This window comes from Chiloscyllium plagiosum, unplaced genomic scaffold (assembly GCF_037043375.1).
Source record: "Chiloscyllium plagiosum isolate Xiang-an unplaced genomic scaffold, Cpla_swu_hap1 HiC_scaffold_4, whole genome shotgun sequence".
Classification (NCBI taxonomy): domain Eukaryota; kingdom Metazoa; phylum Chordata; class Chondrichthyes; order Orectolobiformes; family Hemiscylliidae; genus Chiloscyllium; species Chiloscyllium plagiosum.
Genome location: NW_028270142.1, coordinates 68,657,037 through 68,681,678, shown reverse-complemented (window position 1 = coordinate 68,681,678; position 24,642 = coordinate 68,657,037). Strand labels below are relative to the sequence as shown.

The window sequence follows — 24,642 nt, the reverse complement described above, 5'->3', positions numbered from 1 at the left end:
CAAGATCCTGCTGTTCTTCCACACTGCAAAGAATTCTGTCTTTAATTCAGCATTCAAATTTAACTTTCCAAAACGAATCACTTCGCATTTATCCAGGTTGAACTCCATCTGCCACTTCTTAGCCCAGTTCCGCATCCTGTCAATGACATGGTGTAGCCTTCAACAGCCCCTGACATCATATACAACACCACTGACCTGTGTGTCACTGGCAAACTTATAACCCATCCTTCCACTTCTTCATCCAAGTCATTTATAAAAATTACAAAGAGCAGAGGCCCAAGAACAGATTCCTGCGGGACTCCACTGGTCACTGACCTCCAGATGAAATACTTCCCATCCATTACCACTTGCTGTCTTCTTTTGACCAGTCAATTCTGTATCCAGACAGCCAAATTTCTCTGTATCCCATACTTCCTAATTTTCTGAATGAGCCTACCGTGGGGAACCTTACCAAATGCCTCACTGAAATCAAACTGTTTGACCTTTGTCAACATGTCTTGTCAACTTAACTACTTATACAATTGCTTGCTAAATTTAAGTAAATGGATGGAAAAAAGCTTCCTTTTTTTTAAAAATACTGTCAACTCCTTCATGTTAAAAGTCATTTTTTTCCAGAACACCTGTACCTGTAGTTAAGTATTCACTATTATTCGAAAGAGGTGTCAGCTGGTCACATTAAAAATTTCTAACTTTTCACTTAATAGCTAAGTACGTAGATCTTCAGAGTATAAAAATTTGTAAATTAATGGTCTGGATTTTTCCTCAGAGGTTGTCAAGGCTAACTATTATTCAGAAGTAAATCAGTCAGTAACTATTGGTGTCCCCACAGATACAACAAATCTCCTCCACAGTTTTGCAACATTAGTGTTAAGATACTCAGCACAAGAGCTGTGAAGTTGAAGTTGCAGTACTTAAACAAGAGTTACCCACTAAAGATACCCATAAAAGATTAGACCTTCTCTATTAAGAGTACTTGAATATTAATTGAGAAATAAATATTCTCATTACTGATGAACCCTGAAGTATGGAATTAATTCCTTCTAACTTGTATTAATAATCAGGCAGCTATAAAAGTTAAAGCACTTATTTACTTGACTCTTTCTCACTTAGTCCCCATTCCTCTTTTCTTCACTTTATTTTGCCTTAGACATGATCTAACATTGAATTAAAGTATTCTAATTTGTTTCAGGTGTTGAACACTATATACCTCAATGAATATTATTCGGTCTGATTGATTGTGAAGGTGATAGATCTCGTGCAGATGGTGCAGTGCTGAAATGACAGGTTTAAATGTAAAAACCGGTTAGCAAGTGTCTGCGTAATAGCAGTGCTGTCCATTCATCACTGCTTGCAAAATCAAGTGTTTGGTGGTACTGTCACTGCAGTGATAATCCAGAGGCTGAGGCTAACATTGTTCAATCAGTAAACATAGAAAATAAAGCCACTTAGTCATGGTGACTATGACAACGATCATCATAAAAGCCCATCGATTCACTAATGACTTTTAGGGAAGGAAATTGCTGTCTTTCCCTGGTTTGTCCTACATGTGACTTCAGGTATACAGCAAAGGGGTTACCCTCGGGATGGGTAACAAATGCTGGTTTTACCCATGATGCACAGATCCCATGGAGGAATATCTGCTTAATGATCAAACTTTTAATTTCCTTCAGAATCCCACCTTTCACAAATCTACATCAGTCCATCCACGAAGGCAAATGCGTAATTTGAAGAGATTGTCAGGAACAGAGTTTGCACTTGAATATTACAATAACTGTCTACAGAATGTTAAATTGTAAATAAACATACCTTAGTGGTATGCAGCAGTTGGCAGCCACCTGTATCTTTGCAATATTCTTCCACATCAAAGTCTATTTTCTCATACAACGCCTTTTCCTCCTCAGTGAGTGGTGCTACTGATTCATCAATACCAGGAATGAGAATTTTTCCTTTCTTGTCTACCAACTTGCCTATTCAAACCAGGGCTTTGGTTAGACAGCTTATCAGACATGTCCACACAACTTCATATCCCTATATCAACTAATATTTACTAATAATATTAAACAAAATCTTAATTTATAATAACAGCACAACAAAGTTAATCAGGTGAATGATCTGCAACTCGTGCTGAAAGCCTGGATAATTAACAAACATTTAGGAATCTGTTACACACACAGACTTATGGGAGTATGTTTGCGACAAACAGTAAATTGTCGATTTCAGGTTTGTTGTTGGTGACGGAGATGAAACCCAAGCTTCATCCTAAATCTTGCCAGAAGGTAATGGTGTTAGAAGAGAAGGGCCAAGCACATAATGGATATCTGTGCAAGGAAGAGGAGGGAAAGTGAGAAGAGCGAGAGCGAGAGCAAGAAAGCAAGAGCAGAGAGAAAGCTGGAGGGGGGTGGTGGTGGAGAGCGCGGGGAGGTGCGCGAATGGGCGGGGGGAGTGTGCGAGGGCGGGGGGAGCGTGCGAGAGCGGGAACTGAATGGGGGGGGGGTAGAATGAGTAACAGGAGCGAGCGTGAGGAGTGGTAGATGAGGCCAGATGGGTGGAGGAGACACAGCCTGTTTGTGCAGAGACAAATAAAGGGTTTTAAGGAAGCTGGTCCACTGTATAAATGGAATAAATGTGTAAAAAAAAGTTTACATTACAGGAAATGCAGTCCTTGGTAACACATTTCTCATAATGTCTGTATTTTCTGCCCCTTTACTCACACCAGCACTTAGAACGTAGTTTGCAAATCAGAGGGATGCACTATGTTTTATAAATTCTCTCATGGGAAGTGGGTGTGACTGGCTGGATCAGTATTTCTTGCTGTCCCTACTAGGCTTTGAGAATTCACTAATGTAAGGTCACCTACAACGATTTTGATGGCAGTAATCCAGGAGCTCTTACTTAATAGATAGATCAAGTCTGTCATCGCTTCGTGCACAGAACCGCCAAAGACACCGGAATGCAGATCCTTGTTCGAGCATTCAACCTGCATTGAAACCATAACATGTTAGCCTCAAATACTCCGTATTTACACAGCAACTTCCAACTCCTTACAGTCAGGTTACTCCAGCAAAGCCTCTGAAAAGAAAACACCTTGGACAAATCAAAATGAAGGAGTGTCTTTCATTAAGGAATGGAGAGAACGGAGTGTAGTAGAAATTCAATGCCTCTAACCATCCTTCCATATTGTCATCATTCAGGGGATCAGCCATTGATTGTGCACAATCAAGACTGGGTCTAACGTCAAGCACAAACAACATCCACCAGGACTGTTAACCAGACTTTTTTTGCTGAAGATTCATCTGTCAAAGTGATGGGCAAATCCATCAATGATTAGAGAAGGATTGGGCACTCCGCTTCATTGCAGACCTTCAAATACAGGTCATATCAAGTCCAACAGATGCAGCACTGGTCATTGACTGAAGGCATCGTACCAGGGTTCCAGAATTTTAAAAAAATGAATCAGAATGCTCATCCTGAAATCTGATTTGTTCTCAGTCTCCAACTTTTGTTTCTACTCATTCTATTCCAAGAGCACAATCATCAGTTTCTTCACTCCCCATCACCTCATTTTATCCACCTGCCATTCCGTTCTGTGCTTTCCTCCCACTATACTTTTTCTTCTGCCTCTATATTGCTTAGGAGGAGCCGGTAAGTGGAGATTCTCCAATCCTGTGAAAGGGCATCAATCAAGGAGCTACTTGACTGGCTGATGGCTCTCCAGCATTTTCGGTTTTTGTCAAAGGCTTCTACTGCACATTGAATCGGAAATTTAAAAACATTGCTAGTATCTACAAGAAGGAACAGTGAATTTAACAAGTGTACAATTTACAACATTTGAAAAATGAAAAGAAATACTAAGGTGCAAAATAAAAAAAATGCAAAAAATGTACCTCCACAAAGAAGTAGCAGATGCCGCGAAGTCCATATGTTATGCAGGGTTTTTTCTTGCCAAGCCAGTAGTTGTCAGAAATACAGACAAAATCCACACTCTTGAAAAAGGTGTCTTTGCGGGCAAACACTAGGTCATCAAGACCCTCTGAACCAGATTCCTCCATCCCTTCAAAGCAGAACTTGATATTGACAGGGATTTCCTTCAGAAAGGGCACAAAGAAATCAGTCACAGCTCCCCAGTGTAAGAATTTATCTGACACTGCAAATGCAGTGAATGTGAATCACAGCCTCCAAAATGAGTTATACAGGGGGCATGTGATACAGAAAAATTATATTCACATTTTTTCTAAAAGAAATTTGATCAAAGGCTTTGCTGACTGGGCCAGTAGTTAATGTCCGTTCCTAAATTGTTCAAATGGCAGTTAAGACTCAACCACATCGCTACACCTCTGGAGTCATATCTAGGTCAAAGTTAACAATCACACAACACCAGGTTATAGTCCAACAGGTTTATTTGGAAGCACTAGCTTTCGGAGCGCTGCTCCTTCATCAGCTGGTCACAACCACCTTCTTTAACTTTGTACACCCCAGTCCAACACTGACATCTCCATATCATATCTAGGTCAGACCACGTAAGGACATGAGTGAACCAGATGAGTTTTTCCAACAATTGGGAGTAGTTACATGGTCATTACTGATGTAGCCTTTTCTTTAAATTTAAGAAACAAAAACCGAAAGAACAACCTGTTCATAGATCTAAAAATGATGAATTAATCTGGCTTAATGAAGTACCACTGAGAACTGCATTTGATGCACAAAATTAATTGACTCATATACTGATAATAAGACCAGCATTATCTTTGGTCATTTTTGCATATGAATCTGGACATGAGTACCAGGTATAATAACTCTACAATTTTCAGAGAGCTGCTTTGTACTGCTACGGAAAGCCATCCATACTTACATCACAAGCACTGTCAATAAGATTCTACGTAACACAAAGTGGCTAACTCATCAATATGGCTGATAAACGAACAATAAATCGGTATTATTGAGCAGGGTCGGGTGTCCAAATTTATTGTGTTTAGTGTCATTGTACCATCTGCTTCAGTAGTTATCTTCTCAGGGACACTGAACTTGTTGTAAACCCAGAATTCAAACAGCATACAAAATCATTAGTTTGGCTTTACTGGGAGCATTGCATCAAGTTCCGGATGTCACACTTTGTGAGACAGTGAAGGCACTGGAGGGAGTGAAGGCGCTGGAGGGAATGCAGAACAGATTCATAGGAGTGGTTCGAAAGATGAGAAACTTCAGTTCAGATAATAGCCCTGAGTTCTCCAATATATTTGCCTTGGAAGAGAAAGTGGAGAGATGATTTAATAGAAGTATTCAAATTTATGAGTGGTCCAGACAGAGCAGTTAGAGAAAAACTGTTCCTACTCCTGAAAGGATTGTGAATGAGAGGACAAAGAATTGGGGTAATTGGCAGAAATTAAAATGAGATGACAGAAAGGTTTTTTGCCAATTGAATGGTTAGGTTCTGGAACGTACAGCATTCAAATGAAGCATTCAGAAGGGAATTACACTGTACTTTTTAAAAAAAAAAGTCGGCTTTATAGGGAGAAGGCCAAAAAAAGTGGCACTAGGGGAGATGCTCATTTGGTTTGCCAGTGCAGTCATGTTGGGCTGAATGGCCTCTTTCTGCACTGTAATAACTCCATAACTCTGGATTACAGATCATGTTGTTACTCAACCAAACTAGAAAGTTGCCAAAGCTTCAGCTCTAGCCCATACTGGCCCATCTGCCCTCATTAGGATAGCATTAAAGTGACCAATGTCCCTACTCAAGACTGCTCTCAAATTGCTTCCTAGAAGAGGAGAAGTGCCGGAAGACTGGAGGTTGGCGAACGTGGTGCCACTGTTTAAGAAAGGCGGTAAGGACAAGCCAGGGAACTATAGACCAGTGAGCCTGACGGGAATCCTGAGGGACAGGATATACATGTACTTGGAAAGGCAAGGACTGATTAGGAATAGTCAACATGGCTTTGTGCATGGGAAATCATGTCTCATAAACTTGATTGCATTTTTTGAAGAAGTAACAAAGATGATTGATGAGGGCAGAGCAGTGGACGTGATCTATATGGACTTCAGTAAAGTTTTGATAAGGTTCCCCATGGGAGACTGGTTAGTAAGGTTAGATCTCATGGAATACAGGGACTACTAGCCGTTTGGATACAGAACTGGCTCAAAGGTAGAAGGTAGAGGGTGGTGGTGGAAGGTTGTTTTCAAATTGGAGGCCTGTGACCAGTGGAGTGAAACAAGGATCGGTGCCGGGACCACTACTTTTCGTCATTTGTATAAAGACTTTGGATGCCAGCATAAGAGGTACAGTTAGTAGGTTTGCAGATGACACCAAAATTAGAGGTGTAGAGGTCAGAGTACAACGGGATCTTGATCAGATGAGCCAATGGACCGAGGAGTGGCAGATGAAGTTTAATTTAGATAAATGTGAGGTGCTGCATTTTGGGAAAGCAATTCTTAGCAGGACATATACACTTAATGGTAAGGTTCTAGGGAGTGTTGCTGAACAATGAGACCTGGGAGTGGAGATTCATAGCTCCCTGAAAGTCGAGTCACAGGTAGATAGGATAGAGAAGGCAGCGATTGTTATGTTTTCCTTTATTGGTCAGAGTATTGAGTACAGGAGGAGTTGGGAGGTCATGTTACGGCTGTACAGGACATTGGTTAGGCCACTTTTGAAATGTTATGTGCAATTCTTGTCTCCTTCCTATCGGAAGGATGTAGCACAACTTGAAAGGGTTCAGAAAAGATTTACAAGGATGGAGGATTTGAGCTATAGAGAGGCTGAATAGGCTGGGGCGGTCTTCCCTGGAACGTCGGAGGCTGAGGGGTAACCTTATAGAGGTTTATAAAATCATGAGGGGCATTGATAGGGTAAATAGACAAAGTCTTTTCCCTGGGATGGGGGAGTCCAGAACTAGAGGACATAGGTTAAGGGCAAGAGGGGAAAGATATTTAAAAAAAAGGAAACCTAAGGAGCAACTTTTCCACACAGAGGCTGGTGCCTGTGTGCAATGAACTGCCAGAGAAAGTGGTGGAGTCTGGTACAATTGCAACATTTAAAAGGCATCTGGATGGGGATATGAATAGTAAGGTTTTGGAGGGATATGGCCAGGCGTTGGCAGGTGGGACTAGATTGGGTTGGGATATCTGGTCAGCATGGATAAGTTGGACCAAAGGTTCTGTTTCTGTGCTGTACATCTCTATGACTCTGTGACAGGATTAAATATGGTTGTGATTCCCTAACATGGGAATGCCAGTCTGTGTCCCAACTGCAAATCCTGTGTGAAATTGCATCCAAGCAGAAGTTGAGAAAGTAGTGGAGAAAATAGAAGGTAATGAGGAAAAAGGAAGAATAAAAAAGAAAAAAAGTTAGATTGCTGGCATGCTAAAAGTAAGATCTGTACAAACATTCCAAAACTGAACTGGTCAGGATCATTTTGTTTTCAAAAAGTAATCGACTCTCTGATTGACAACCTTCAAAAATGGAGTCAAATCTGGAGTCAATGACTTAATAAGAAACTAATCTGTATAATATTAAAATTCATTCCCATCCCTTTGCAATGAAATGTGAATTGTCACTGAGTAAACACTGCAAAATGCAGTGTCAAAACTATGAGGAAATGTACAAAAGTGGTTACTCAAAGTTCATAGTCCATGATGTGCCCACACAACAACTGTGGTCCAACATTAAATTGTGCACCAATTTTAGGAGGGCAAGTTTATTATCTGGCCAAGAAAGACTGTTGTAAGCATAAAACTTTGAACTGTTCTTTGCCTTCTGGAGATAATGCATCCCAGCCAATTTCTTTTCGTAAAAGCCAGAAAGATAAAAAGTTTATTACCTGATTTAGTTTTTGAAGAGCTTCAATACAGTTCAGCCATGCCAGCACTGGTCCTTTGTCATCTGTAGACCCTCTGCCATATAGTTTTCCTATTAAAATGTCAAATATTAAAAATATTTTAAAGAAGCAAGGTGGCAATCTTTTATTTTTAAATTCATTCAAACACATGTGGCAGCAATAACTGGCAAGGTCAGCTTTTTATTGCCCATCCCCAAGCACCTTCGAGAAGGGGGCAACAACTATGGCATGTTAAGTTTGGGTGAGTGGGGAGTTGCAATGTTGGTAATGACACTGAATGTCAAGGGAAGATGGTTACACTTCAATGTTGAAAATGGTCATTATCTGGCATCAATGTGACTTGCCATTTAATTGGCTCGATCCGGTGTGCTGCCCAGATCTTGCTGCACGTAGCTGTGCACAACTCACTTCTCGATGTGAGGAGTTAGAAATGGTGTTAAGCACTGTGCAATCATTTCTACTTTTCTTTAAATTCATTAATCGTATCGGAGCATCTACTGACCATCCCTAGTTACCTTCAAGAAGGGGGTGGTGAGCTACTGCCTTGAACTGCTGCAGTCTTCTCATAAAAATGAGTTTGCATTATTATGAAGAAAAATTGGAGAGGAGTACAGAGAAAAATAGAATCTTAACAGTAACCTTCTTCTGAAGAAATTTCCACAAATACTAATCAACAAGTCTAACAACCATTGACCCTTCTTAAAAACGGACTACCTCTAAAATGTTGGAGCCATTTAAACTTTAAGCACTTTTGCAAATGCCTGTTTGTACTTCGAGGTAAGAAGAGGTTTAAAAAGTCTGAAGAGAGGTAGGATATAAATAAATAATTACTCCGCTTTGGTTGTGCAGTGTTCATGTCCCAGGAGGCTTGGGTATAAATTCCACTTGCTCCAGAGGTATGTCATATCATGAACGAAGAAGTTGATTAAAAAGATCTAGAATTGCTTGGTAATACAGAAATTAAACAGAGCTAAAAGGACACAAGAAGTTGAAACTTTCTTTCTGGCATGAGGGTGCTGTTCAGTTAGAGATAGAGTCATATAGAAGCAGACCTTTCAGCCCACCATGTCTGTATGGACCAACAATACCAAACTAAATTAATCACATTTACCTGCACCTGCTGAGCCACCATTGGCATGGATACATAGCAAAAACAACTAACTTTCAATCTTACTTCTTAGACCAAGCAGGTAGACATTGATAAGTCAGGGTGTTGCCATGGAAAGTACCAAGATTAACACAGTCTCCTTCACTCTTTCCCAGTGAGAAAAGGTACAATGTGTATATAAATATTTTCGCCAACACAGAACAGGGTACGGTGTCTTAAAATTTAGTTCCTAGAATGCGCAAGCATGTCACATTTTGAGCCCAGTAACTGAAGGTCAAGATCCAAGATTGATAGTTAACAGTCTACACTGTTAACAGCGTAGTTAACAGTTAACAGGCTGCATCTCTATGCTCATGGCAGTCCAATCAATCAGCACCCTATTCTCCTGACAGAGAAATTGATGTTCTCTTTTTAACTGGTTTTCTTGCATCCTAGTCCTGAAGAGCACAAAACAAAAGCCCTGACTTCATGTTGCTTTCCAGCAGAAACAGGATTTAAATAAAATGATGATCACCAATTGTTTGTGGTCTGATGCAGGGACAGAGAGGAATTTCCCCTAAAAATATTTAAAAGAGCACAACTAGGAACCAAGTGACAGACACTAAATGCTTTCTCTTGACAAAAACGGGACTTTACTCAAAATGTGCAAGTTTCAGAAGCATCTCAAAGTAAATTGCTGTAATAGTGCCTCAGTGCCAGGGACCCAGGTTGGACTGATCAAATAAGACTGTTTTGGTAATACTCTGTTTAGTGTTTTGTTTTAAACTGCTTTAATAATGCTTTCCTTTTACAGTCACTCTCCCATTCCACTCAGCTCAATTCCCACAGTGGCTTGCTGTGCTCTTTGGTGTGTTCCAGCCACATCCATAAAACTCAGTTTCAATCTGTGGCCTCTGTTTGCTAACTTCTCATAGTTCAAGATTCCTGCTTATTGATATCAATAATGCTCCTTTCTACTGTCTTCAGAGGTTCAGCATTCTGTTGGACAAGATTTGCCCAAGTTCATAAAACTCAATATTGTTCTGGAAATTGTTAAATAATCAGATTTGTCAGAGTTTTTTTGCTGAAGTTGGGCAGCACAGTTACTCAACGATTAGCAAAGCTGCCTCAGCGCCAGTTCAATTCCACCCTTGGCAACTATCTATGTGCAGTCTGCATGTACTCCCCAGTCTGCGTGGGCTTCCTCCAGGTGCTCTGGTTTCCTCTCACAATCTAGCAATGTGCAGGTTAGGTCGATTGGTCTTGCTAAATTGCCTATGGTGTCCAGGGGTGTGTAGGTTAGGTGGATTAGCCATGGGAAATGCATGGTAACAGAGATGGTGGGTGGGGTCTGGGTGGGATGAATTGTCCAAAATTCTTTTAGTGCAGAGGCAGGCCATTCAGCCCATCGAATTACAGATCCTCTGAGGAGCATTCCACCCAATCCAAATCCCTACCCTATCCCTGTTACCCTGCATTTCTCATGGCTAATTCATCTAGCCTGCACATCCCTGAACACTGTGGGCAATTTAGCATGGCCAATCCACCCAACCTGCACATCTATGTACTGTGTGAGGAAACCCATACAGACACTGAGAATGTGCAAACTCTACACAGACAGTATGGAGTAGAAGCCAGGTCCCTGGCGCTGAGGCAACAATGCTAATCACTGAGTCACCATGCTGCCTAACTTTAGCAATAAAAATCTGGCAGTCAGGTAGAAGTCTGATTATGCAACAATTTCCAGAACAATATTGAGTTTTATGAACTTGAGCAAATCTTGTCCAACAGAATGCTGAACCTATGAAGACAGTAGAAAGGAGCATTACTGATATCAATAAGCAGTGTGGGATATAGGTAAAGTAGTGTTACTTCTGCAATTATAATTACTTATGCAAGGTAAATGAACACACCAGTGTGTAATTGTTTCAGCCAAGAGCTGAGTCAACTAGAATGCAAACTATGTGGAGGAAATACATAATTGTTTTTGTATTAGCTAAAATTGTATGCATGAATGAAACGTGACTGCAAAACAATGGTAGATGTTACAGACAAATAGATAAGGTGCTGTGAGGATGTAGGTTAAACCAGATACGCCTGTATAAACAGTAGGTATGGACATCGGTTTCCCACTTTTACAGAAACAGGAACAAACCCCAATTAAAAGGGTCATAAGGATCAGTATGGTAGGGGAAGGCACAGATGGAGGGAATAGATAATGGTGAAGAAAGGATATGCCTAACAATGACCCACAGCGGGATGTGGTCAAACGGCCTTGTGAGGCCAGAAATAAGCATTGTGTCACAGATAAGGCCGGATAAGGCAAGAGATAAACAAGAGTAATGGGTGTCAGTCTTAGAGAAGTGGAAGATGTAAATGGGGTGGAGCAATGAAATAAAAAAATAGAAACCAAACTATATAAATATCGTGTATTGGATGAATTCGGTGTGTGTGTCCCTTGCCTTGTAGACAGTGGACATCACACCCTCTTGCAAGAGTAAAATAAAGGACACTACTGATTCAGATTTTGTCTCGGACTGAAATTATTGAAGTGTGTGAGCTTTGTTTCTCACAACTGGGGGCTGTCAGGGATGTTCTTCTATCGCCGTGGGGAGTGGCTGGCCCTGGACACTGGGAAGACGCGTCCCGTTCCCAATTGAGGAGCGGTCTCGTGTGCCGGTTGCGTCCGCTCCCTTGGGCGACTGGTACGCATCCCACTAGAGAGACATCTGAATCAGACAGTGCTAGGAGGTCGATAGAAAATATGGCAAAAAGGGTCCAGGCAATTCTGTGCACAGACCAGGGTAGGAAAATTGACTTTTAAGTACTGCCTTGGTGGCCGGGATTGAGTTTTAGTAGTTAATAAGGGACTAATGAAGGAATTCAATATGGGTTGTGCCTTGGTAAGGAAAAAGCCTCCAGGAGAGCAAAAGATAAAGGCAATGGAAATGGAGGCAGGGTCTCTTACAACATACCTCCAGAAAGTCCGTTGGGCAGGATGTTGTGGAATTGGAAAAATAATACTTGTACAAGGGATAAAGATGATTAAATATTGTTGCTTTGTATGGACTAAGGAATCCATTCTTCGTCCCGCCGTCTTCTGGCCAAAGTACGGGTCGGACGAAGACTGGGTTTGTAAATATTTGAATTTATATGTGAATGGAAAACAGCCTTACATTCAGGAGGAATCAGATTATGCTTCAAGTCGGAAGGGCTAGTGGCTGAAGGGCTACTGAGGGTACACTTTGTAACTAAATCATGGCCAGACATCCAGGAAAATATTCAAAAGATAGAGGGCTGAAGCGAGGAGCACCCAGAGGTGTTGTTGCGGGAAGCTCAGAAAGTGTCTGTGAGATATGGTGTGTGAAAGAGAGAGAATGAAAAGAGCTGTACAGCTGGTAGAAAGTTTAACCCTTTGTGATTTGGTTTGAATGCACATTTGTTTGTTGGTGATTGAATGTTTGCGCTTTATTCCCTGGAGCTTGAGTTCCAGGACTGTTTTGAATCCGATTTTTATTATGAAAACTTAACATGATTTCTTTTAAGGTTAAGGATTCTATAGTGATTATGAAAAAAAAATGATAACTCCTGTTCTTTTTACAGGTCATGACTGCCTTACTATTAGTTTCTAACTAATCTTTTATCCTTACATAAAAGCGATTTATGGAGGACAGTTGAAGTTTCAGTTCAACATTAGATTGTAGTAAAAACAAAATCCTATAGTTAATATCTGTGACCTTGGACTCGGCCATTTTTCATGCATTAGAAGTTTTTTTTAAACTTGAATAGACAAATCCTTTTAAGGCAGCTCTGATTATTTCACGATCTATAGCATTGTAATTGAGCAATGATTGGTCAGGACTACTTAAGAAAACTAATTTTGGATTTAAATTAAGGGACTAAAACTGAGTAATTATAGTGGATTTCAAAGTTGGGAACTGTATGCATTTTACATTTTAAATATTAAATACTGAATAAATGAATGTAAATATATAAATATTTAGGAACAGGGTTTAAAGTTAGTCAAGCATGAATTGATGAATTGGTATTTGAAGTTCTGGGGAGCAAGAAATATTGCAAAATTTCTTTTAAAAAAAAACAAAAATTCTCAAGGTCTAAATAAAACATTGGGTGATAAGAATTACCATTAGGTGGCCCTAAAGCTGTTCAGTTGGTTAAATCGGGTCAGCAATTGATTTGGCAACATAACATGAGAAGTAGAAACAAAAGGCAAAAATAATGATAGCCCACGGTTGATGAGATAATAAAGGAAAGCACAAAACTAAAAGGAGAAAGAAACCGGAATTGTCGAGGAGGGGATGTTAAGGGGTCTGGTGGACAGGAACAAGGATCGAAGTGGAAATCCCCACAGGCGGGATGTTATTACTATGAAAGGACGGGTCACTTTAACAGAGTGTCCAAATTTGAAAAAGGAAGTAAAGACAGTACTGTTTATGAACCTTGATGAAAAATAGAGGTGTCAGGAGTTCCTGCCCCCGGGGACCCATCAGGAATCCTTGATAAATTTAAAGGTGGGACTTTATAAAGAGGACGTAGTTTTCCTAGTTGATACAGGGGCAGCAAGGTCATCCTTAAAATTTGAGCCCAAGGTACGGGGAACAAAAGAGTTAGTTGGATTATGGTGACAGTTTTGTGACGAGAGGCACGAAGAATCAGTTTTGCGCTCATGACAAAATACTGCCACCAAATTGGGACTGCAGTAACTGCAAATTAGATTAGATTACAGTGTGGAAACAGGCCCTTCGGCCCAACAAGTCCACACCGACCCGCCGAAGCGAAACCCACCCATACCCCTACATTTACCCCTTACCTAACACTACGGGCAATTTAGTATGGCCAATTCACCTGACCCTGCACATCTTTGGACTGTGGGAGGAAACCGGAGAATCCGGAGGAAACCCACGCAGACACGGGGAGAACGTGCAAACTCCACACAGTCAGTCGACTGAGGCGGGAATTGAACCCGGGTCTCTGGCGCAGTAAGGCAGCAGTGCTAACCACTGTGCCACCGTGCCGCCCAAATGGTGCTCTGAAATTTGTGGAGGTTCTTAAAAAGGAGTGTGCTCGAGCAAAACAATTACAGAAACAGAATGAGAAAGCACAAGTGACTGGTAAACAAATAGAATTGCGCAATTACAGTTTTAAAAATGTTTTGGTCATTTTTTTGTGTTTCCACCCTGAATTACATAATGATTTTTATAATTTATATAATATATAATTAATAATTAATATTTACAATAAATCGATTGCGTTAGCCTGAATCAATATTAATTGGCAGGATCCCTTCACGCAGTCTCAGTGACTTTCATATTGATTCCTGGTTAATGTAAAACATGACTGCATTAATTCATTGTAAATTAAAGAATGGAAAGCTACATTACTGGCTGATGAGGTAACGAAAGAAGCAGCTCTGAATCCACAGGAAGTGGTGGTTTATCCCCTAATACCTACTGTCCAGGTCCTCGGGAAATTCCTATCTCTGGCCACTGCCAATCCCAGAAACTAAAGATTTGTTCTTAAAGAAGTATATACTGGGCTTGTCCTCCTCTTTGTCTTTCCTCAGGAAACAGGGTTTCTTGGCACAGACTCCACCCCTTGAATTCACCGTTCATCCCATCCGGCCGGGCGATTGGGTCTTAGTAAGATCATGGACAGGGACTAAATTGCAACCGGACTGGGAAGGGTCGTATCAGGCTCTTTTGACTACCGAAACGGCAATAAGGACGGCGGAGAAAGGCTGGACTCACTACACTCAGATCAAAGGGCCAGTGGAATCTCCAGTTGAGGAAGAAGTCTGGACAGCCGAGTCAACGCAAGACCCACTGAAACTCAGACTAAAGAGACTATGAGTAACTGATTATACAGTGGCGAGGCGAGCGCGGGATCATTTCTGTAGGATTGTATATTAAGTCTTTTTGTGCTTCAGCATGATTTTTAGAATACTAGGAATGCTTAGAGTTATGATGTTAGCCCTCTTAGTATTGGGATTTTGTCAAATATCATCTTCATATATATTATTAATGGTTCCGGAGTCTGATCATCTACAAGTAATAGACGCTGATGCATGCAGCTTAGTAAATTGTGGGGATGTAGATAAGTAGAGACAGTACCGCAGCTCAAAGATACATCTCAAGTCCTACGGGGATGGTACTGGGTATAATGGTCTCGTCACAGTACACCAGGCCCCCTTCCGACCAGCTCGCGATTGTCCCGATAAAAAGTGTAACCCAATATACCTAATAATAAAGAAAACTACGTGGCACTAAAGCAAGTCTGGGGGCGGGGGGGGGGGGCACCTATGAGATACAATTAGATGAAACATTTGGGATAGAAATTAAAGCAAACGGGAAGGATTTCTCAGGCTGTTGTTTTTGAATTAGCGTAGGACAGGGAAAACGGGCAGAACTACTGGATAATAAGACAACCTTTCACCCCTCCTGATGATCCTAAAGTAGTAAAAATTATAGAGGTAAAGGGCTTGAAACAGACCATCGAAATAGAAAATGGGTACAGGGATGCAAATGCCTGGGTTGAATGGGTAAAGTATACTGTAAAAAGTCTGAACAAAAGCAATTGCTATGCATGTGCCTCCGGTAGGCCAGTGGCCCAGGCGGATCCCTTTCCACTCGGGTGGAAGCAAGACAGGAGGGGCATGAAATGTATGATAGCTCTGTATCAGGATGAGACTGCATGAATGATAGGAATTGTACCTCCCTATCTCTGAAGTTCCCTCCCTTGAAGAAAGATTTAAAAGCACCCCCCCCCCCCCCGTTTTCAGCCGCAGTTGGAAATCACACGTCATGTGTGCGTAGACGAGATACAAATCGGTCTAGAGATTTGGGGGAGCTGAAATTGTGTACAGAGATTAAGAATGTCACTGAAACGGACAAGAGAGGGAACTACTCAGCACTAAATGTTCCCCGAGCGGATCTGTGGTGGTACTGTGGAGGCAAAATATTGAGACCCACGCTACCTCCGGATTGGAGAGCAATTGTACAATTGGCAATTCCATTTACCCTGGCATTTGAGAAGGAAAAGATAGTAGGGAAAAAGGGAATGGGTAAGAGATTACTGTTAGACACTTCTTTCGATGACAGGATTTATCTCGATTCTATAGGAGTCCCTTGGTGGGTACCTGATGAGTTCAAGGCTCGCAACCAGATTGCAGCAGGCTTTGAGTCAGCTCTCTTCTGGTGGGTAACAATTAATAAAAATGTAGATTGGATAAATTACATTTTCTATAATCAACAGCGATTTATAAATTATACAAGAGATGTGGTTAAAGGAATAACAGAACAGCTTGATGCGACAAGTAGGATGGCATAGGAAAACAGAATGGCCCTTGATATAATTTTAGCAGAAAAAGGGTGTGTGATATTAGGAAGAAGCTGTTGTATCTTGATTCCTAATAATACCGTGCCTGATGGTTCAATTACTCGGGCCTTAAGGGGATTGACTACATTAGCAGAGGAACTGGCTGAGAATTCAGGAGTAGACATCTCTCACGGGATGGCTTGAATCATGGTTTGGAAAATGGAAGGGGGTGGTGGTTTCCATCCTTACTTCCCTGATAGTAGTAGTCGGGGTATTGGTGGTCATTGGCTGTTGTATCATACCCTGTACACGAGGGCTCACCAAAAGACTAGTTGAGACAGCCTTAATGAAACAGATGCTCCTACAAGGGAATCAGGCAGAGAAACTCTTTCGACTAAACAATGAGGGGATGAGTGAGACCAAGATAGATGAAATCTCTGGAATGATGCTTGCGAATTTCGGGGCGATGCTTAAAGGAAACATGCAGAAGATAACAAATGGTAATTAAAGAAAAAGGGGAAATTGTGAGATATAGGTAAAGTAGTGATACTTCTGCAATTATAATTACTTATGCAAGGTAAATGAACTCACACCAGTGTGTAATTGTTTCAGCCAAGAGCTGAGTCAACTAGAATGCAAACTATGTGGAGGAAATACATAATTGTTTTGTATTAGCTAGAATTGTGTGCAAGAATGAAACGTGACTGCAAAACAATGGTAGATGTTACAGACAAATAGATAAGGTGCTGTGAGGATGTAGGTTAAGCCAGATACGCCTGTACAAACAGTAGGTATGGACATCTGTTTCCCACTTTTACAGAAACACAGGAACAAACCCCAATTAAAAGGGTCATAAGGATCAGTATGGTAGGGGAAGGCACAGATGGAGGGAGTAGATAATGGTGAAGAAAGGATATGCCTAACAATGACCCACAGCAGGATGTGGTCAAACGGCCTTGTGAGGCCAGAAATAAGCATTTTGTCACAGATAAGGCCGGATAAGGCAAGAGATAAACAAAAGTAATGGGTGCCGGTCTTAGAGAAGTGGAAGATGTAAACGGGGAGGAGCAATGAAATAAAAAAATAGAAACCAAATTATATAAATATCGTGTATTAGATGAATTCGGTGTGTGTGTCCCTTGCCTTGTAGACAGTGGACATCACACCCTCTTGCAAGAGTAAAATAAAGGACACTACTGATTCAGATTTTGTCTTGAACTGAAATTATTGAAGTGTGTGAGCTTTGTTTCTCACAACAGAAATCTTGAACTATGAAAAAAGTTAGCAAACAGAGGCCACAGATTGAAATTGAGTTTGCTGAAGATGGCTGGAACACAGAGCACAGCAAACCACTGTGGGAATTGAGTTGAGTGGAATGGGAGAGTGACTGTAAAAGGAGAGCATTATTAAAGTAGTTTAAAACAAAACACTAAACAGAGTGTTAGCAAAATAAACAGCGAAGGTGGTTACCTCAGTTTACAATGGGATCTTGATCAGATGCACCAATGGGCTGAAGAGTGGAAGATGGAGTTTAGATAAATGCAAGGTGCTGCATTTTGGAAAAGCAAATCTTAGCAGGACTTATACACTTAATGGTAAGGTCCTCGGTCCTCAGGAGTATTGCTGAACAAAGAGACCTTGGAGTGCAGGTTCATAGTTCCTTGAAAGTGGAGTCACAGGTAGATAGGATAGTGAAGGCGGCTTTTGGTATGCTTTCCCTTATTGGTCTGAGCACTGAGTACAGGAGTTGGGAGGTTATGTTGCAGGACATTGGTTCGGCCACATTTGGAATATTACATGCAATTCTGATCACCTTGCTATCAGAAGGATGTTGTGAAACTTGAAAAGGTTCAGAAAAGAATTGCAAGGATATTACCAGGGTTGGGGGATTTGAGCTATATGGAGAGGCTGAATAGGCTGGGGCTGTTTTCCATGGAATGTTAGAGGCTGAGGGGTGACCTTATAGAGGTTTACAAAATTATGAGGGGCATGGATAGGATAAAGAGACAAAGTTTTTTTCCCTGGGGTGGAGGGAGTCCAGAACAAGAGGGCATAGGTTTAGGGTGAGAGGGGAAAAGATATAAAAGAGACCAAAGGGGCAACATTTTCACACAAAGGTTGGTACATGTATGGAATGAGCTGCCAAAGGAAGTGGTGGAGGAGAGTACAATTGCAACATTTAAAAGGCATCTGGATGGGTATCTGAATAGTAAAGGTTGAGGGATATGGGCCAAGTGCTGCCAAATGGGACTAGATTAGGTTCCAGGAGGCTGTCGGAGAGGTCACAAGGTCATCAGGGAGCAGTGGAGCCTGTCGGGATACTTGAGTACACAGTTTAAATTTATTTTAGTTCTGGTTTTCTTTTCAGTTCCTGAAAAGAACTGGAGGCAGTTGGAGAGGTCACGAGGTTACATATTTGGGCGGTTGCTTTACCTGAAACACTAAGGTAGTATTTCCCACCCATCCTCCTCCAAACAAAAAAAAAGTTCCATGCATCAGTTGGTAATGTGACATGTGTTTTCTTTCATGTTTCATGTTTTTTACAGTGGTCTTTTTGGGAATTTAGAATAATAGGAATGGAGGTTAGGGCAGTTGAATGTTCCTCTTGCAGTATGTGGGAGGTAAGTGTCACCTCTAGTGTCCCTGCTGACTGCATCTGTGCAAAGTGCACCGAAGTACAGCTCCTCAAGTACCGTGTTAGGGAACTGGAGCTGGATGAACTTCAGATCATTCAGGAAGCGGAGGGGGTTTATTGAAAGGAATTACAGGGAGGTAGTTACCCCACAGCCACGTGAAGGTAGATGGGTTACTGTCAGGGGTAAGAAAGGGAACCAGCAGGCAGTGCAGGTATCTCCTGTGGTGGTTCCCCTCAACAAGTATACAGTTTTGGATTTCTGTGTGGGGCTTGCCTTACCGGGGTAAGCAATGGGGCACAGGGCTCTGGCGCAGATACTGTCCCTGTTGCCCAAAGGGGAAGGAGGAAGAGGAGCAGATCTTTAGTCATTGGGGACTCCATAGTTAGGGAGACAAATTGGTGGTTTTGTGGGAATGAGGTGTATTGCTGCCCAGGTGCCAGGGTTCGTGATGTCTCTGATTGTGTTTTCAGGATTTTTGAGGGGGATGGGGAGCAGCCCTAAATCATGGTCCACACAGGCACCAATGACATAGGTAGGAAAAAATGCGCGGATTTAAGGCAGAAATTGAGGGAGCTAGGATGGAAGTTTAGAGCTAGAACAAACAAACAGAGTTATCATCTCTGGTTTGTTGCCTGTGCCACGTGCTAGTGAAGGAAAGAACAGAGAGAGAGCAGAGCTGAACACGTGGCTGCAGGGATGGTGCAGGAGGGAGAGTTTTGGATTCTTGGATAATTGGAGCTCCTTCTGGGAAAGGTGGGACCTCTACAAACAGGATGGTACCAAAATCCTGGGGGGAAATTTGCTCATGTTTTTTGGGGGCATTTAAATTAATGGAGCAAGGAGATGGGAACCTAAATTGTAGTTCCAGTATACAGGAGGTTGAGGTTGGTGAGGTCAAGGATAGTTTACAAGGTCGCGAGAGGGCACCGGGAATCAGGACGTTGGTTTGAAATGTGTGTACTTCAATGCCAGGAGCATCCGGAATAAGGTGGATGAACTTGCAGCATGGGTTGGTATCCTGGACTTTGATGTCTCTGAAATGGCCACAACATGGCTAGAGAAGAGACTGGGATGGTTGTTACAGATTCTAGATTAGATTACAGTGTGGAAACAGGCCCTTCGGCCCAACAAGTCCACACCGACCCGCCGAAGCGCAACCCATCCAGACCCATTCCCCTACATTTACCTCTTCACCTAACACTACGGGCAATTTAGCATGGCCAATTTACCTGACCTGCACATCTTTGGACTGTGGGAGGAAACCGGAGTACCCAGAGGAAACCCACGCAAACACGGGGAGAATGTGCAAACTCCACACAGTCAGTCGCCTGAGATGGGAATTGAACCCGGGTCTCTGGTGCTGTGAGGCAGTAGTGCTAACCACTGTGCCACCGTGCCGCCCACGGCTAAATTCTGGGATTTAGATGTTTCAGCAAGAACAGCAAAGATGGTAAAAGTGGTAGGGTTGTGGCATTGTTGATCAAGAGTAGTGTTACAGCAGCTGAGATAACGTTTGAGGACTCATCGGCTGAAGTAGTTTGGACTGAGATTAGAAACAGGAAAGGAGAGGTCACCCTACTGGGGGTTTTCCACAGGCCTCCGAATTGTTCCAGGGATGTAGAGGAAAGAATAGTAAAGATGATTCGCGATAGGAGTGACAGTAACAGTAGTTATTATGGGGGACTTTATCTTGCCCAATATTGACTGGGAATACTATAGTTTGCATGGGTCAGTTTTTGTTCAATGAGTGCAGAAGGGTTTTCAGACAGAGTACGTAAACAGGCCAATAAGGATGATGCCATATTGGATTTGGTACTGGGGAATGAACCCAGCCAGGTGTTAGATTTGGAGGTAGGTGAGCACTTTGGTGATAGTGACCATAATTTGCTTATGTTTACAATAGCAATGGGCAGGGGTAGGTATATACCACAGGGAAAGAAGTATAACTGGGGGAAGGTAAGTGACTAAATTTGGTTAGTAAACTTGCAGATGACACTAAGGAAGGCAGAGTTGTGGATAGTGCCAAAGTATGTTGTGGGTTACAGAGGGACATAGATAAGTTGCAGAGTTGGGCTGAGAAATGGCAAATGGCGTTTAATGCAGAGAAGTGTGAGGTAGTTCACTTTGGAAGTAGTAACAGGAATGCAGAGTACTGGGCTAATGGTAAAACTCTTGGCAGTGTAGATGAATAGTGAGATCTCAGTGTCCAAGCGCATAAATCCCTGAAAGTTGCCACCTAGGTTGATAGAGTTGTTAAGAATGCATATGGTGTGTTATCGTTTATTGGTTGAGGGATTGAGTCTTGGAGCCACGAGGTCATGCTTCAGCTGTACAAGACACTGGCAAGGCCGCACTTGGAGTATTGTGTACAATTCTGTTCACCACATTATAGGAATGGTGTGGAAGCTTTAGAAAGGGTTCAGAGGAGATTTACTAGGATGTTGCCCGGCATGGAAGGAAGGTCTCACGAGGAAAGGCTGAGGGAACTGAGGCTGTTTTCATTGGAGAGAAGAAATTGACAGGTGACTTAAATCGAGACATTTAGATAATCAGAGGGTTAATTAGGGTGGACAGTGAGTTTTCCTCAGAGAGTGAAGGCTAACACGAGGGGACATAGCTTTACATTGACAGATTTAGGACAGATATCGGGGCAGTTTCTTTACTCAGAGTAGTAGGGGTGTGGAACGGTCTGCCTGCAACAGTAATAGACTTGCCGATGTTAAGGGCATTGGACATGTATATGGATAATATTGGAACGGTGTAGGTCAGAGGGCATCAGATTAATTTCACAGGTGGGTGCAACATCGAAGGCCAAAGGGCCTGTACTGCGCTGTAATGTTCTTTTAGGTTAGGATATCTGGTCATCAGGGGACAAGTTGGACCAAAGGGGTCCGTTTCCGTGCTGTATATCTCTATGATTCTGACCAAATCCAACTCAGTGGATGGCCAATCAGTAGACAGATTTTTAATCTGCAAGGGAATCAAGGGCTGTGGGGGGAAAAGCAGGGAAGTAGAGTTGAGTAACATCAGACCAGTCATGATTTAATCAAATGTTGGAGCAGATCCAATGGGCTCAATGGCTTACATCTGCTCCAATGTCTTATGTTCTAGCTATAGAGGACAAGTGAAAAGTTTGAGAATGACATACTTCCATGCAATGTAAGATAGGGGAGGCCAGGTCATTGAGTGTATTTAAGACTGAGATAGATAGGTTTTTGAGTATCATGGGGTTCCAGGGAGAATGGGGCTGAGAAACTTAACAACCGTCATTGAACGCCAGAGCAGACCTGATGGACTAAATGGTCTAACTGCTGCTCCTCTGTCTTATGGTCTTAATTACAACACAAAATTATCTTTCTTTATTTTAAGTTAGTGAGAATGGCGACCGTATAAACTTTTCACTGTATTTTATATTGAATACATGTGACAATATAAATGATTAAATTTAAACCAATCCATTCATTGTTTATGCTGCACATGTTACCTCATCCCACACGAGTAGCATCATCAATTTCTCTCTTCTTCATGAACTCATGTAGTTTCCCTGTAAACACACTCAGGGACAGTAGTAGTAAATTGCTAAAGAAGAGCGATATTCCCAACATAATTTCCCATCCATTTTAAGTAGCAAAAACCTAAAATTTAATTAATTCTGACTTCTACTCCATGCAGAGGTCTAAAGATATCCCCAATTAACAGACTTCCCATCTAGCCTCCTCACCTAGACATCAAGAGGTAATCTCAAAAGCTGCACTAGTTATTTGAATATCCCCTTTATAGATCTGGCAGGTCTCCTCAACACATTGCTTGTTACAGATAGTCTTGTAAAGAAACCTCACATCATTATTCTGCTGTCTTGTCCAGATCAATGTTAATATAAAGGGTACCTTCAAAGGAAAGACAGCAATGACTAGCATGTTGGCATGACTAACGGGAGCAGATCCTGACATTAAAAACAAAAACAGAAAATTATGTGATAAGTCCAAGAGTCAGGCAGTCGCTGAAAGAACAATTTTAGCATTTTCAATGCATAGCCAAGTGTAAAACTGAAAGTATCAAATTGCTGAGTGTATTATCAAAATAAAGACTAATATATTATGTAAAAATATAAGTAGAGCAGCCTCAGAAAATCCAGGAAGGGGAAATGTCAGTGACTAATAGATTTTTGGATATGTGCAAAACTCAGTCTTTGACAAATTGCTGATACTTTGAAAGTATCAGCAAACCAATAACGACAAATATTCACATGACTTTAGTTAAACAAAAAATAGTTTTCAGTTCCAGATTATTTCACCACATTCTTTCTCATGATTTTAAAGTGATGACCAGCTGCATTCTAAAAAGAAAACTGCTGAGAACAGGATCTGAATATGAACAAAACAAAACTGCATTAAAATGTTGAAACACATTTCCTAAGGCCAAAATTGAAACTCAAAATTGCTCCTTCAAGGAAACTAGACAAAGTAATAATGCTACACATGATTGAATAATAGCAATTTGGACTGAGATGTAGTCTCCATGAAAGTATGTACAGAAAAGAGAGATTAATACATACACTGCTTTGATTAATGCTTTACTACTACAAGGGAAGTGAAGGTAGAATGCCTCAGTCGTGTGCTATGGAACTTACAACCTAAATGATGAGTGTGCAAATTTCACAAGTTGTAAAACAGAGTTCAGTACTGAACTAGTTTATAGATTAAACAGTTGCCCATCCCTAAACATTCTTGAGCTGAGTGGCTTCTCGGGTCATGTCAGGGCAGGGCTGGGAGTCAGCTATGTAATTGTGGGTTTGGAGTCACATGCAGACCTGACCAAGTAAGGATGGAAAATTTCCTTCCTTTGAAGGATGTTTGTGAACCAGTTGGGTTTTGACAGCAGTGATTGTTATTAGATTTTTAAAAATTCAAGATTTTCATTGATTCAAATTTTACCATCTGATCCATCACAATGTAATTTGAACTCTTGTCCACAGAGTATTAGCTTGGGTCTCAGAATCACGGGTCCAGTGTCAATACCACTGGTATAATGCCTCAACTGAACTTGCCTCCAGCACATTCTTCGGCAGTAATTTCCAGATCTGAACCACTTGCTGAATGAAAAGGTTTCTCTTTATTCACTTTCGCTTCTCTTACTGACCAGCTCGGATTATTATTTTTTGGAAACTTGAACTGTTTTGCAGATTTACCTGGTCAGAATGAAGTGAAAGGTCAGAGACCAAGCGACCAAGCCTGCTTTCGTCAATGTCTGGTTCCAGAATGCAAGCTAGCAAAGGATTTTCAGTGCTGACTATAGATAAACAGAAACCCTCTCACCATCTTTCTCAACCAGTGTGAAGGGTTCAGTGTCCCATCCATCCTCAACTTGTGCAGGTTGAACATCCAGGTGACCATAGATACATACGGTCTTCTTTTTTGGATCATTGCCTAGTGTCGCCAATAGGATGGGAGGAAGAGGGATCTTTGATCCATCAGGCAGCTAATTTAAAATAAAGAAAAAGCACATTGTATTCAATGAGATGCTAAATTTACGGTAGACTGTTGCTGCAGAGACAGATGGATGAGAGCGAGCGATCGAGCGACAGACAGAGCAAGCGAGAACAAACAAGAGCGAGAGAGAGCCATTTTGGATGTAGAATTCCAAAAGAACTGACTACATGAATAAAACTGTTGAGATACCAAAAAGCATAAGTGGGTTGTCAGCCCCAAGGAATTCACGTCACTTTGAGAAGGAAAGAGTAAGGAGGAAAATA

General features: G+C 41.6%; 1 protein-coding gene across 2 annotated transcripts in view; it reads right to left on the bottom strand.

Moving 5' to 3' along the window:
• Positions 1–24,642, bottom strand: part of cndp2 (carnosine dipeptidase 2) — a 67,432-nt gene that overhangs the window by 17,046 nt on the left and 25,744 nt on the right. For both annotated transcript variants that reach the window (XM_043688443.2, XM_043688442.2), the window contains exons 4-8: positions 24,206–24,368; positions 7,815–7,903; positions 3,885–4,085; positions 2,893–2,977; positions 1,807–1,967 (exon numbers count right to left, since the gene is read on the bottom strand). In XM_043688443.2, the coding sequence (XP_043544378.1) occupies positions 1,807–1,967; positions 2,893–2,977; positions 3,885–4,085; positions 7,815–7,903; positions 24,206–24,368 (699 nt within the window). The remainder of the gene's footprint in view (positions 1–1,806; positions 1,968–2,892; positions 2,978–3,884; positions 4,086–7,814; positions 7,904–24,205; positions 24,369–24,642) is intronic.